At 44.9% G+C, this 15,720-nt stretch overlaps 1 protein-coding gene across 7 annotated transcripts in view; it reads left to right on the top strand.

Moving 5' to 3' along the window:
* The first annotated feature begins 5,730 nt into the window (after window positions 1-5,730).
* MTMR6 (myotubularin related protein 6) overlaps window positions 5,731-15,720 on the top strand; it is a 51,291-nt gene continuing 41,301 nt past the window's right edge. For all 7 annotated transcript variants that reach the window (XR_004346664.1, XM_032611131.1, XM_032611134.1 and 4 more), the window contains exon 1: window positions 5,731-5,881. Coding sequence is in view for 6 of the 7 variants with exons in the window: in XM_032611131.1 (XP_032467022.1) it covers window positions 5,858-5,881 (24 nt within the window). In the remaining variant the exon portion in view is untranslated. The remainder of the gene's footprint in view (window positions 5,882-15,720) is intronic.

Below are 15,720 nucleotides of genomic sequence, written 5' to 3'. Positions count from 1 at the left end.
CTTGCCACAACTAGAGAAAGCCCTCGCACAGAAATGAAGACACAACATAGCAAAAATAAATAAATAAATAAACTCCTACCCCCAACATCTTCTAAAAAAAAAAACAAAAACAAAAAACTTCATTTCTTTTTTATCTTAGATCTTCCATCTGTGATCATTTTCCTTATCCTTAAGTATACTTTTGAATAATTTGCTTTAATATGGGTCATGGCAAACTCTCTCAGTCTGTATTTTTTGTTTGAAAATGTCTGGGTTTTTTTTTTTTTTCCATTTTCATTTTTTGAAAGATAGTTTGGGAAGAGAATTCTAGATTGTCATTGTTTTCCTTCTGCATGTTGAAGATACTATTCCAATGTTATATGGCTTCCTCAGTTGTTGAGAAGTCAGCTGTCAGTTTAATTGTTAATCAACTGGAGGTAATTTGTTCCTCTTCTAGTCTGGATGATTTTAAGCTCTCCAGTTTTGTCTTTGGTGTTACCATAGTGAATTCACCATAGTGATTGGATTTCTTTTTATTTATTCCTCTTGGAATTCGTTGAGCTTCCATATTCTGTGGATTGGTGTCTTCCATGCATTCTGAAAAATGTCAGGTATTATATTATCTTTGCCCCAGTCTCTCTCTCCCCCTTCTCTTCTCATGAAACTGTGGCAAGACTTGTGTTAGACCTTTTCATGCTATCCTCCCTTTCTCTTAATTTTTGTTTCCTATTTACAATCTTTTTGTCTCTCTGTATTCCTTTCTGGGTAATTTCCAAAAGTAACTTCCCATTTTCTAATTCTTTCTTCTACTGTGTCTAATCTGTTAAACCCATTCAGTGGGTTTTCCATTTCAAGTTTTGCACTTCATTTATAAAAGTTCTATTTGGTTCTTCTTCATGTCTGCTCATTAAGACACTGTTTTTCCCAAACGCTGCAGATATTTTCATCATGTCTCATTTCTTTAAACATAATGAGCATTGAGCATAATTGTTTTATAAACTAAGCCTGATAGTTATAAAAGCTCTTATTGCCACTCATGCTGTTCTTGCAAATTAACTCTTGAGAATTGTTTCCTTGTGTGCTAGTTATCTTTTATTGTGACTAACAATTTTCCTTGGAAAGTTAATTGTAAGAATTATTTAAAACCTATTGTAGAGTGACATTCCACCCAGAAAGGATTTGAGTTTGCTTTAATAACATTCCTAGGCACTACTAATCCCAAACTTTTAAAACTATATTCACAACTTGAAGTTTTTCTGAAAGTTTTTTAGGTGGTATGAATCTAGGTTGCAAATTCATCTAATAACATTTTTGTGGTTATAATATTTGCAAGACAGGAGATTATTGCCCCCCTCCTGTTTCTTAACGTCAAGGTGAATTTCCCACAGTATTCTGGGCGTTGGATTGGTTGAGTTTCCTTCTGGCCCAGGCTTTATGTAGGGAGAGTCCCCCATTGTACTTCCTCCATGCGGTGGGCTCTAGACTTTGACTTCTGGACTTTAAGTCCTGTGAGAACATCAAAACAGGTACTAAATTCACCTGGTTTGGAAATGGCCCTCTTGCAGGAATTTCCGTATCCTGCTTACCTTTCTGGGTACACACTTTCCCTTATATTTTGCACTTGTGAGTCCTCACTCTCTTCTCCATTACATTATAGGTGCTTTATAGGATTTGATTTTCTATTTTATTTTAATATATTTTATTTATTTATTTATTTATTTTTTGGCTGCGTTGGGTCTTCGTTGCTGCATGCGGGCTTTCTCTAGTTGTGGTGAGCAGGGGCTGCTCTTCATTGTGGTGCTCGGGCTTCTCATTGCAGTGGCTTCTCTCATTGTGGAGCATGGGCTCTAGGTGCATGGGCTTCAGTAGTTGTGGCACACGGGCTCGGTAGTTGTGGCTCATGGGCATAGTTGCTCCATGGCATGTGGGATCTTCCTGGACCAGGGCTCAAATCTGTGTCCCCTGCATTGGCAGGCAGATTCTTAACCACTGCACCACTAGGGAAGCCCTGATTTTCTATTTTAGATACTATTTTAGTTTTTAAAAAAAGCAGAGTCATTTCCTAGCCTATCATATTACCACAACTGAAACTTTTATATGGATTTTGAAAAACAAAAAGATATAGAATAGTATTAAGAATACAGAATTAGAGTCAGACCTGTCTGGCTTTATCTCATGAATCTAGGCTTTATCTGCTGTGTGATATTGGGCAAGTTACTTAACTTCATTGTGTTTCACTTTCCTCATCTTTAAAATGAGGAAGGTAATAGTATTTTCCCCATAGTACAGGTAAAGCACTTAGTACTCTTTCTGCCACCTGGTAATCATTTAAGCGTTAGTTATGGTTATTATTACCCTTCTATGAGAATTGGTGAAAGAGACAAAGTGAGAAATGATAAGGGACGAGGGAGATAATGTTGTGAGGATAACGTGTTTGGGGATGTGGAAAGGAGAAAATGACAAAAATCTGAGGGAAAATAATACAAAAAGAGGTTTTATCAAGGAAGTCTTGATGTATGTCATGCAGTATAATTCACCCTTTTCTGCTTTTTCAGAAGATCTGCTGGAAAAGACCTGCTTTAGTTTTCTTTTTTTTTTTAGCCGGATTGTGTCTTTTGGATGTGATACTGTACGAGGCTGTTTTCTAGGTCGTGCAATCTTATCCTCATTATGTATTCCCCGTGAGTATCTCCATTGCTTTGAAAATCTGTCTGAAACATAGCCTGCACTCAAAACAAAGCAACACCAAGACGACTTGAATAAAATAAATGAATGAAACACTGGCAAAATAAAACATAATTTTTAATTAGGAAAGAAAATCTAGAGGGTAGAGAGGTCTTTGTAGCACCAAACATAGTAAGAAAGATGATGTAAAAATGGTGATGATGTTTTAAAAATAGCATTTTCTAGTTACAACAGAGTGAAGCGGCTTAGGACAGAACACTTGGAGAACATAGAGCAGGGCTCCCCCGCCTTGGCACTACTGAGATCTTGGGCTGGATAATTCTTTGGTGGGTGCTTGGGTGCGGGGTGTGTCTGGTGTATTTTAAGGTGCTCAGCAGCAGACCCAGCCTCTACCCACTGGATGCCAGTAGCACCGCCCGACACACACTCCTAGTTGTGACGACCAAAAATGTCTCTAGATGTCCCAAACGTCCCCTGGGGGCAAGATCGCTCCAGGCTGAAATCACTTCAGCAATCACTGAAACAGAGGGATTACAAAACTCACCTGTTATCCTAACCATCTAGAAATGTAAGTATTTCGGGTTTTTTTTGTTTGTTTGTTTTTTGCGATACACGGGCCTCTCACTGTTGTGGCCTCTACCGTTGCGGAGCACAGGCTCCGGACGCGCAGGCTCAGCGGCCATGGCTCACGGGCCCAGCCGCTCCGCGGCATGTGGGATCTTCCCGGACCGGGGCACGAATCCACGTCCCCTGCATCGGCAGGCGGACTCTCAACCACTGTGCCACCAGGGAAGCCCCAGTATTTCGTTTTAAATAAATAAAAATGACCCAACACACTCACATTGAACCTACCATTCTATAGCCGCTTTATGTTTCACTCAGTAATTCAGCATCAACACTTTTGTTATGTACTGTTCCTCTACAGCATAACTTGTTTTTGAAGTGTGAGTACTTTCTAATAAACTAATCTTAGCTTCTCCCTCCCGCCCCTTGTTTCACTGTTGTCATTAATTTCACTTATATGGAAGCATTTCACAGGGTACAAAATTCTAGGTTGGTGGACTCCTCTGTTAACCCTTTATTTCACTCCCCTCTCTTCTTGCTTGCACGCTTTCGGATGAGAAGTCAGATCTGATTCTTTTCCTCGCTCCTCTATAGATAAGGGTTTCTCCCGCCCCTGCCTTCTTCAGGATTTCTGTTTGTAATCTTTGATTTTCCATGGTTCGAGAATGATTGTAGTTTTTCTGGCATTTATCCTGCTTGGTGTTCTCTGAGGGTTTGGTGTATGACATTAATTAGGGGGAAATTTCCAGTCATTATTGTTTCAAATATTTGTTTCTGTTCCTTTCTCTCTTTCCTCCCCTTTAGATATTCCCATTACATGTATGTTACACCTTTTGTAGTTGTCCCACAGTCCTTGCGCACTCTGTTCTGTTTTTTTCAGTCTTTTTCCTTTCTCTTTTTCAGATTTGGAGGCTTCTATAGAGGTATCCTCAAGCTCAGAGATTCTTTCCTGCGTCACATGTGTTCTACTCGTAAGCCTATCGAAGGCATTCTTCATTTCTGTTGTAGTTCTTTTTACCTGTAGCGTTTCTTCTTGGTTCTTTCTTAGAATCTCCATCTCTCTGCTCACATTGCCTGTGTGTTCTTGCATTCTGTCTACTTTACCCATCAGAGCCCTTAGCCTATTAATCCTAATTGTTTTAAATTCCCAGTCTGATAATTTTAGCATCTAGGCCATAGCTGAGTCTGGTTTTTTTTTTTTTTTGCGGTACGCGGGCCTCTCACTGTTGTGGCCTCTCCCGTTGCGGAGCACAGGCTCCGGACGCGCAGGCTCAGCGGCCATGGTTCACGGGCCCAGCCGCTCCGCAGCATGTGGGATCTTCCCGGACCGGGGCACAAACCCGTGTCCCCTGCATCGGCAGGCGGACTCTCAACCACTGCGCCACCAGGGAAGCCCTGAGTCTGGTTTTGAGACTTGCTCTTTCTCTTCAAACTGTGTTTTTGCCTTTTAGTATGTCTTGTCTCCTGAATAGTCAGACACTATGTGCTGGGTGAAATGACCTGCCCAGCACTGGTTCCCAGAGAGGTTGCTGCTGGTGGGTTTCTGCTCCCATAAGGTGTTGTTCTCTGTACTTGCCTGTCTGTCTGTCTGTCTCTCTCTCTAATTTGGGGATCAGTGGTTTGCCCTGTGACTTCAGTTCTCTCATAGATCTAAATAAAGTTGCTGATTTTTCAGTTTATTCAGCTTTTACTTTTAGTCACATAATTTTAAAATAATTAATTAATTAATTTTTGGCTGTGTTGGGTTTTTGTTGCTGTGCGCGGGCTTTCTCTAGTTGCAGTCAGCGGGGGTTGCTCTTCGTTGTGGTGCACGGGCTTCTCACTGTGGTGGCTTCTCTTGTTGCGGAGCACAGGCTCTAGGCACGTGGCTGCAGTAGTGGCACGCAGGCTCAGTAGTTGTGGCTCGCGGGCTCAGTAGTTGTGGCGCACAGGCTTAGTTGCTCCACGGCATGTGGGATCTTCCCGCACCAGGGCTCAAACCCGTGTCCCCTGCACTGGCAGGCGGATTCTTAACCAGTGCGCCACCAGCGAAGTCCCTACTCACATAATTTTTAAGGTATGCTGATATCAACAGTGTATGGACATACCACACTTTACATAACAATCCCATAATATTGGAGATTGTGATGGATTCAAATAAGGCTACAATAAATACATCTGATTATTTCCTTAGAGTAGATTCTTGTGAGAAGAACTGCAGCTCAGACAAAGACGAAGTACTGAAATTTGGTGTCACCCTGTCTCGCCCTCACCCACCGAATTCTCTTCTCACAGCACGTCCACACGACCCTGTCCACGGGGGAGAATTGCTGGCCAGTTTCCCAGGAGAGGACCGCGCTCTCTCGGGGATTGGAAGGCCTCCACCGACAGGAGGCGCTGTGGTTCTCACGGCGGCCCCAGGCGATACCGTAGCCGCTCTCTCAGCGCCGCCGCCGCTCTGCCCACCGCGCAGCGCCCTCTCAGCGGCCCCGGCTTGCGGAAGTGTTTCCAGGAGACGACGAGCGAGCTGCGCGTGCGCGGTGGGCGCGGCCGGCTGGAGGTGGTGCCTGCCGGGTCAGGGGCGCCGCGGCCCGGGATATCCGCTCTATGGTGCGCAGGTGCTGCGGCCGCCGGCGGACGCGTCTTCGGGATGGAGCACATCCGTACGACCAAGGTGGGCGCGCGGAGGGCCGCTCGCCGCTGGGCGGTTTGACTGGCGTGGGCGGCGGGACGCGGCTGGGCGGCGGGACGCGGCTGGCCGGCGGACGGGCCGGGGACGCGGGGCGGCCTGGGCGGACGTGAGGCGGGGTTCTGGTCCGGAGTTGGGTGCGGAGCGTCTGGGGTCCGTTCCGTGGGGCCGGCGGCCGACCCCCAGCGCTGCGGCTTCCCGGGCGGAGTCGGGGCTGCTGCGGCCTGGTAGCCCGGAACACGCCTGGGCGCCGGTGCACCTCCCCTGCTCGGGTCCTGCGGTCCCGGGTCATGGATGCTCGGTGCAGGCGTCGGGGGAGCTGGGACCGGCGCTGGGCTCCACCTCACTTCCCTGGGGTTTTGGGATTTCCGGCTCCGTTTCACACTTGGGTGTCTTTAGTGGCAAGTCAGCTGGGCAGACGAGTTACGGAGGACGGCTGATGGAAATGCTGTCCAGCTGAGCTGATTAAATCCCGTGCTTCAGTTTTGTGTGTGATTTTCAGTTTTGTGTGTATTTACTCTGAGAACAAACATATTCTTATGATTCTGGTACAACTGTGAACACGGATGGAAGTGACCTCAAAATATTGCCAAGTTACTTTACCGACAACGTTGAAGTTCAGCTTCCACTTTGAGAGGGCAGGAAATAAGTCGAGATCAGAACTGAATAGCATGTTTTTAAGCTCCGCGCGGAGCCTAACAGAATCGGGACGAGGACCACTGTGAACCTTGACTCTCCGGGTTTTGCGGAAACCATCGGTCAGTTGCTGCCCATCCTCAAGTTATAGCTCATTTAGGGAAAGAGCAGACATCCGCCTTCTTCATTTGTTCCAGGGAAGACGTGAGATCTATGTCATTCACATGTTTCACAAACTTTTTTAAGATGGACATGGATTTATATTAAAACTTTTCTTTTAACATGGCACGTACTATAGCTAATAAAATTAAAGATGCTAAAAAGTAACCCCATTAAAAAAGTTTCTCTTTGTGTCTTTAAGAGCAGAAAAGTAAAGTAACTCTAGAATTCAAGTTGCTGCCGCTTAAAGTTTGAAGATAGAAGGGTGATTAAGTAAATAACCGAACTAGTAGAAGGTGCAGCGGACTAGAGTAGGCATCAGATCAGGGTCTGGTCCTGGTTCCCAGGTTCCAGATGTCTTTGTACTATCTGTGCACACAGATAGGAGCTGTATGCACGTGACTTCCTTCTGTGCCAAATTAAACCCCATCTTTGCACCTTTCATCGTGCTTGCTACAGTGCAGAACATGTAATAGGAAAACAGTAAAAGTGAGCTGAATTTAATCAGAACAAATCCCATTCCTCGGGATCGGTAAGAGGGAACAGAATGTTAGAAAATCTGTAGGCTCCCTTGGCTTATTTTAAGTCTTTCCATCTGAAATTTATGATGAGTATATATCTTTGTTTTTATTTCTATAGTCATAGCAGCCCTCCCTTATTCCCTTACGATTCTTTCTGGTGACTTTCATTTGGCCTGATGTTCCTCTGTAACTACCAGTTGATGGACTTCTCTTTAGTTTTCTGATTTAGTCTTACCCTTTCACAGTGGGCCCATGCTGGTGGTTTAGTAAGGTCTTTTTATGATGTTTTTTAAGGACTAAAAGATTTCTGACTAATTTCGTATTAAGATTAATTTTCTACTGTGCTCCTTTATTACTCTGGGTTATTTTTCTAGCATTAGACCACTCCTGCTCTCTTAAGTGGCTGTATGTAGACTACAATTAAATATTTACTAGGTACCTGTTATGTGTCAGGCACTTTACAGACACTGTACAGGCACACAGCAGTGAGCAGGGCAGGCATGGCCCTCACAATGCATTCTGAGAATTGTTGTGTAGACTATAATATTTTCCTAAATTATAACTTATTCTTAAAAGATTGCTTTGAACATAGCCAACGTTTGTTTCTGTTACGCATAGCCTTCACCTGGACAGTTAATTTGCTGCAAAAGTAATTGCATTTGAAAACTAGAAACGAATTTCTTTCCGTTTATTTAGCTGTTTTGAACTCTGTGTAGTTTAGTCACGATCAAGAATTGACTGTAAGTAGTGCTGTGTAACTAGTGACTCGTTCTGTGTTGTTCAGACCACTGTATTTGAAAAGTAATGATTGCCATTTATTGAGCAACCGTATGTCAGTATAGCCAACTCTACAGTATGATTTCACAGTGTTTACAGTTCACAAATATGTTAATTTATACAGAATTATCACTAATTTCTTGACTCTGCCAGTTGGGACATTATCTCCATTTACAGATGAGGAAATCGGCTTGAGTGCCCACTTAGCTCATGGGGGGTAGAGGTTTGTCTAACTCCATAGTCTACATAATGACTTTTCCATCATCTCTCTGCTTTCAGTCTGTTTTGTTCAAATGTATTAATATTAATTCAGGAATCTTAATAATAATTCTAAGAGCTTTTCCTTCCCCAAACCTCTTCTTGACATAAGTAAATCATATTTATATGCTGTTGTTTTTTTGTACTGTTTTTAGTCACTTTTAAAAATTATTGCTTACTAACCAGAGGTATATCAGATAGTCTTTTAGTTGACTACTAATTAAATGGCTTTATAGTTCTAAGATTCAGTAACAGATGTATCATTGTGTTTTGGTCACATTTGGTTTACAACTGTACAGCGTCAATAAAGATGTCAAGTCTGAATTGGCAATTTTTTTTTTTTTTTTTTTTTTTTTTTTTTTTGCGGTACGCGGGCCTCCCACTGTTGTGGCCTCTCCCATTGTGGAGCACAGGCTCCGGACGCGCAGGCTCAGCGACCACGGCTCACGGGCCCAGCCACTCCGCGGCATGTGGGATCCTCCTGGACCGGGGCACGAACCCGTGTCCCCTGCATCGGCGGGCGGACTCTCAACCACTGCGCCACCAGGGAAGCCCTGAATTGGCAATTTTGAAAGTGCATTTCCAGGCTATATGTATCAGCAGTGTAGCTGCTGCCTCTCACTTTGAGCTCAAACTTTGCCATAGGAGAGAGTCTTGCCAAGAAACAATGGGAGCTGTGTGTCTTCCTCCTTTCCCCGCCAGGCTCCGGTGCTTTGGCTGACATCATGTGTTGATGCCGATGGTATTGTTGTAATGTGAGTGGAACTTTACGGAATGGAATGGAAGGATGTTTTCCTCAGCTATCCGTGTATGAAAGACTGCTTCCTAGAGCTGGTTAAAGCATGGACTGTCCCATGAAAATCTGAGCCCTCTGGGACTCAAATTGAGTTATATCAACAGTAATGCTCAGTTTGTTCCTGGCTTGCTCCCCCTTTTTGTCGTTGGAGTGTGAGATCGGTCATACGTGTGTGTGTACAAATATATGTTACGTGTCATGGAGAGCGAGAGTGTGCAAAACTAAGAATGGATCGAGAACAAGGAGACCGATGATATTTTGTCTTTGAAATAAGAGCCAGCACGTTTTCAGGAGCACCTGAGTACTCCCGACGCAGAGTGCTACGTTGACTGCCACTGGTATTATCCCCTTATACAGCTGGGAAAAGTGACTCTTTGCAGAGATCAAATGAAATAGCCTGTCCCGGCTCAAACAGCTGGCTCCACCGAGGAAGAGGTGGAGCTGGGAACTTGAATCCAGGTCTGTGCTGTTCTCTTAGCTGTCACACTCCCCTGCGTCAGGTCAGGAGATTAGAGGAGGGAGGTGGGTCGGTGTGAGCAGGCAGGGAAGGGAGGGATGGACGAGCCCTGTGTCTAGCAGGTGGCTGATCACGAGGGTCTGGGGTCAGGGAGAAGGTGTACCCCGGAGATGTAGGCTCGGGAGTGGTGGGCGTTTAGGGGATCACTGAGATCTTCCGTTGAGGGTGCGTTTATGCCGGGAGAGCATGCAGAGACTGGAGAAGAGTGTGAAGGCCGAGCGCTGGGGATACTCATCAAGGGGCCAGGGAAGGAGTGTTAGGGACAGAGGGGAGAGGAGAGTCCCAGGTGGGCGGGCACAGCCCTGCCCGTTATCGTTTCCTTCTTTGCTTCCCCCTGCCCCCCTGCTCCCGCCTCTTGCTCCTTCCTTTTCCCAGGGCCAGGCACTGTTCTGGGTACTGAGGAGGTGGTGCTGAATCAACCACAAAAATCCCTGCCCTTTGAAAACTCATTTTCTAGCTGGGGAAGACAAAGCAATCGGCAAAGTGATGAGTCAGATCTGTACCGCGGTGGCTGGTGGTAAAATCCTGTGGGGCGTGCCGGGCCGGGCCTGGGAGAGGACAGCTGGAAAGAGGTGGTTAGGGACGCCCTTCCAGAGCTGGTGACCCCTGAGTGCAGCCCGTCCAGTGCTGCAGGAGAGCAGAGTAGGCCGGGGCTGGAAGGTGCCCCTGGGTTTCTGGTCTGTTCCGTTTGGTGATTTATGCAGCCGGACTGTGTCGTCGGTGCTGGGGAGTACGTGGCCAGAAAAAAGGTCAAAAGCCTCTGCCCTTTTGATGCTCACCTTCCACTTCACAAAGGCAACGTGACGCCCTTTCTTTTTTTAAAATTTTATTATTTTCATTTATTTATTTAAATTGGAGTATGGTTGATTTACAGCGTCGTTTAGTTTCAGCTGTACAGCACAGTGATTCAGTTACACATATGTGTATATGATATATATATATATGTATTCTTTTTCAGGTCCTTCCCCCTTATGGATTATGATAAAATGTTGAGCAGTGTCCTGTGCTGTACAGTAGGTCCTTGTTGCCTATCTGTTTTATATATAGTAGTGTGTACGTGTTAATCCCGAACTCCTAGTCTATCCCTCCTGGTGCTCTTTCTTTCTGATAGCTAATTCCTGGCACGGTGTGAGTGCTCTGAGTGTGGAATAATGATTACAGGAGTCCCAGGTGGAGGCCTGGCTGTCAGGAGGGACCACGTGGAGCCAGAGAGGACTTGACAGGGCGTTTCCTGCTTCCCTGGCCTCGGCCTGTAGCTGTAGAGGGGGTACATACAGCTGGTGGTCACAGAACTTTGGGGGAGGCCATTGGTCCCTTCTGTCCCAGAGGCCCGCTTATCCCTCTTAGGGGCAGATGGGTGTCTTGCATTTTCAGAATGTGATTCTGTGTATGTGTGACTCCCTGTGCTTTTCATGTCCAGCTTTGTAGTCAGCTGAAATGTGAACTTGCCGTAGACACCATTAGGCCACCTTTTATTGCAGGCCCAGAGTTGGCCACAGTTCCCCTAAATGGCCCATAAAGTGATGTGCTGGCATTTCCTCAGGGCTAGTGATGACGGCGGGGGGGGGGGGGGGGGGCGGGGGGAGAGAGACACGTGCCGCCTAAATGTCTGACTGAGAACACTTCCAGGAAAACACTGGGAAGAATCTGTAGCGACATCTGTAAGGTACTTTCAGTTCCTCGGTGAAGTGGGGAGATAAACAGCAGTTGGTGTTGAGAAACTGGCTGAGTCTGTGGTTGGAAATTTGTATGCTGATGGTTTTAGCAAAGAAAAGATCCGACTTCTGTGTTCTTAATATTTATCTTAGGATTTTCAGCCAAGAACAGAATAATCTGTGTTTCCTCAGAACATCTTTTATATTCTCCAGACCTTTAAGTAGTAAATAAATGTTTTTGAATAATTTCAGATTTATTATCTGTCACATCCATATAGAGGTTGCCATATGGAAGGAGAAATGTAATGATTTTCTGTTATACGGCCTTGATTTGAGTATAATCCTCCATTTACTAAGGTCATGAATAATCCTCAGATTATTATAGTTGAGATAGACTCTCTTTCCCTCACACCTACATTCCCTTTGATCCTCTGTCCTAGCGAATGGCCGCCAGTGACAAGCTAACATCTCAGGAAGCCCCTGTTTCTCCTCCTTTACTTCTCACATCCGTTAGTTATTGCCCCCAGGTGGGCTTCCTCTTTATCCTCCAGGCCCGTGTCACGTCTCTCCCAGGCACCCCTGGGTTATTTCAGCAGCCTCTCGCCTGGCCACTGCACTAGCAGACTCTTCCCAACGCAGCGTTCTCTCCATGTTGCCATTGGAAAGATCTTCTTAAAACCCCCATCTGAGCACAGACTGCCGTGCCTACAATCCTCCACTCGTGTCCTTTTACCTGCCGCAGTTTCTCTACCTTTACAGGTGTTTCTTTTTCACCAGGTAAAATATTATGTCTCCCCTTTTACATTTTTCCTCCCGTATTGAGAATTCTGTGTTTTCTCTGGATTAGTCAAGAACATTTTGTTGATCTTTGCTTTTGACGCACAGATTCTTCTGCGCATAGAGCACATTAGAATAGTGCGTTTGCTTTTGAAGTCCATGTCCCTCTTCCTTCCTTTCTCTGTTTGAACTTCACTGGGCAGTAGTTTAATACAGAGGACTGTCAGGGCTCGACTTAGCTTATCAGCTTACTAACAAGAGTAATTTGTTAAACATCTATTTGAGCACTTTATTGCTTACTATCTGTCAAGCAGACTTGGGGTGAAGTACCTGACATTTGTTATCCAGCCTTTCTGCAGCCCTTGAGGTTGAGATTATCGTCCTTATTCTACAGATAAAGAAAATGAAACCCAGAGAGATTGACCTCCAGCTGATAGCCAGTGTATTTCGGGGCGAATTAGCAGACTCTCTTTCTGTATATTTATGTGCATCTTCTTCCCAGGCTCTTCGAAGATGTGTGTGGGGTGTGTGCGTGCACACGGAACGCAGTGGTATATTTTAAATGGCTGAAGTTGTAAGAAGCTCTTTTAACAAGTGGGAGGATGAGGCAAGCCGGAGCCTTAAGTGTTTGGGGAGAGAGTGCAAAGATAGAGAAGGAACAGAGCCTAATGTGAGTGAAGAGCAAGGGGGATTCATTTGGAGTTGACGTTAGAAGGAGTATCAGGCGCACAAGGACAGTCTGGTGAGTTTCTTAAAAATACAGATTCTTGGTCTCCGTGTCCTGAGACGATTCTGTGGTGGGAGGTGGGAGGTGGGATTTGTACTTTTGTAAAGTTTCGGAGATGATTCAGATGAACAGCTAGGCTTTGAAACTTGTATGTTTAACCCAAATTAAAGCTCTAACCAAGGGAATTTCAGAAAATTTTGGATGTAGAAATTAGGAGGAATCAAGAAATAGGCTTAAAGCGTTAGGAACAGTATTATCAACCTGAATTTCCAATCTCGACAGACACCCAGCCAGAAGGAAGCATGGAATATTGTACAGCCCTAGAGGAAGAAATAAGGAGTGGGGTAGGGGGCTGAGAGTCCACACTTTTATTTTAAAAAAAGGAACTGAACTGTAACTGTACACTCTGTTAGTCATTTGTATACTTGCTTTAGATTTGTCCATAAGTTACTGAATGGGTGTCTACCGTTCACCTACTTTGTAGGGAAAAGGTGGCAGAGAGAAGTGAGGAACAGTATAATGTTATAAAGAACTCTTTTTAATAAATGCCTTGATGACTTCAGCAAGAGAGACCACTGGTAAATTTCGGGCACCTTCTGTTTCTCCCCGTGGGGAATTTCTCTGTGGCAGTTCACCCTAGTTCCACAAACATTTACTGTGTCCGGTGCTATGCTAGCCATTAGGTATTCAGACACAAATAAGAGACAGTCCTGGGACTGGGACATGTTACAGCCTTGGTGGGAGAGATGGACCCTTGAACAGACACTTCCATTATAATGTGGGAACACTTGAAAAATGGTGGATGGGGCAGAATTTAAACATATTTAGGCCGTGGGACGTCCCTGGTTGTCCAGTGGTTAGGACTCCTCGCTTCCACTCGGGGTGCAGGCTCGATCCCTGGTTGGGGAACTAAGAACTAAGATTCCTCATGCTGCACGGCACAACCAAAAAAAAAATATAGGGGCTTCCCTGGTGGCGCAGTGGTTGAGAGTCCGCCTGCCGATGCAGGGGACGCGGGTTCGTGCCCCGGTCCGGGAGGATCCCACATGCCGCGGAGCGGCTGGGCCCGTGAGCCATGGCCGCTGGGCCTGCGCGTCCGGAGCCTGTGCTCCGCGGCGGGAGAGGCCACAGCACTGAGAGGCCCGCGTAACGCAAAAAAAAAAAAAAAAAAAAAAAAAAAAAAAAAAAAATATATATATATATATATGTGTGCGTGTGTGTGTGTGTGTGTGTGTGTGTGTATATACATTCAGGCCATAAAATTGGTAGACGTTGTGATTCACTGAATGTTAGGGGTCAGGAAGTCATAGGATGGATCTGAGGTTTCTAGCGTGGGTGACTGGATGAGGATGCAGTACCATTAACTCAGGCCAGAAATACAGCACTAGGAACATATTTGTGAGAGGTCAGGGGAAATCCGTTTCGTTCTCAGTATGCTTAACATGCCCCTTAAGATGTCCAAGTAGAGCAGAATAGAGCGGCGGGAATCAGACCTATGATGTAGGGTTAAGACTGGGCTGTTCCACTCACCAGCTGACGCTATAGCACATTTCCCTAACCTACCTCTCAGTTTCCATGGCGATAGTAATAGTAGTTACCGCACGGGGGTTGTGACATTAAAAAAAGTCACGTATGTTCATTTAAACACTTATTGTAGTACTGAGCATATGCTAAGACCTCAGTACTACGTCAGGAACTCTTGTTGTTGTGTGTGCAGCGGACAGTGTGAACTCAGGAGAGATCAGAGCTGGACATTCGGTTTGGGGAGTCGTTGACATACAGACTACAACAGTGACAGTGGCTGAGATTGCCTATAGAGAATAGCGCCCTGAAGAGTAGTAGTAGCAAGTAGGGGGTGGGCAAGAGAGGGTCAAGATCCAGATGAAGAGGGTGTGATTGTCTTGCATGTAGAGGATCGTGTGTACACGGTTTTGTGCCTTGTAGAGAAATTATTATTTAAGCCTTGTGATTGGAGGACAACAAGAAATATTTATGATCTTTTTAAAATCCACAGATTTAAACCCTTCATGTGGACTTCTTTGTAAAAAACAAACTTACTGTTGAATTCAATGGTAATAAAATCAGCCCGCCACCCCCCGCCGGCCCGCCTTTGTAAACTACTTGTCAGTACACTTTTTTCTCTTCTCTGGGGGTATCCGAAGTGCTGCAGAGTGATGTTGGCACAGATTGTTTGCTTGAGTAGAGTTGATACCTTATAACATTTATTTCCATATATATTCATCAGTTTTCTTTTCTCTAGAGCCATTAACACTTTGTTTTAATTGCTGCAGGAAATAAGACAGGTGAGATATATATTTCTGGGGTCGCTGTTGGTTGGCCGGACTTTCCTTGCAGCCGAACCTCATACAGTGAACGAGTCAACAGTAGTTGATCCCATTGTTTTAACAGTGTTTAAGGTTTGATGAGAAGTATGTGGTATAATAAAGTTAGATTTTTATTTAAGGAAGAAATGGTCCTGAGCAATGAAATAGATGTTGATTTCCAGTCTTCATTCAGGTTTATAAGAAGGACGTTTTCCTGTTGTCTTAAAGGACAGTGTGTGACGATCTGACAGTTTTTGTGTCTCAAATCAGCTATTGGACTGGAGCTAGAATACATTAAGTTAGATCATGTCTCTAAGTTTCCAGAGGAAGGTGTTAAAACTCAATTCATTGCCGTACCCATGCAGATAAAGTTTTGTATCAAAACCAGATATTTTAATTTTACGTTTAAATTTTAACTTATTTGAATGGGTACTGTTATAAGTAAAAAAAAACTATGGCATTGAATATCTTGGAGGAGGAGCTGATTAGCCTTTTATTTATTTATTTTCTTTCTTTTAAATTTATTTATTATTTTTAGCTGCATTGGGCCTTCATTTCTGGGTGTAGGCTTTCTCTAGTTGCGGTGAGCGGGGGCTACCCTGCATTGCGGTGCGCGGGCTTCTCATTGCGGTGGCTTCTCTTGTTGCAGAGCACCGGCTCTAGGTGCGCAGGCTTCA

The sequence above is a fragment of the Phocoena sinus genome, chromosome 18 (assembly GCF_008692025.1).
Source record: "Phocoena sinus isolate mPhoSin1 chromosome 18, mPhoSin1.pri, whole genome shotgun sequence".
Classification (NCBI taxonomy): domain Eukaryota; kingdom Metazoa; phylum Chordata; class Mammalia; order Artiodactyla; family Phocoenidae; genus Phocoena; species Phocoena sinus.
The sequence above is the reverse complement of the archived record's forward strand: the minus strand, read 5'-3'. Positions and strand labels throughout refer to the sequence as shown.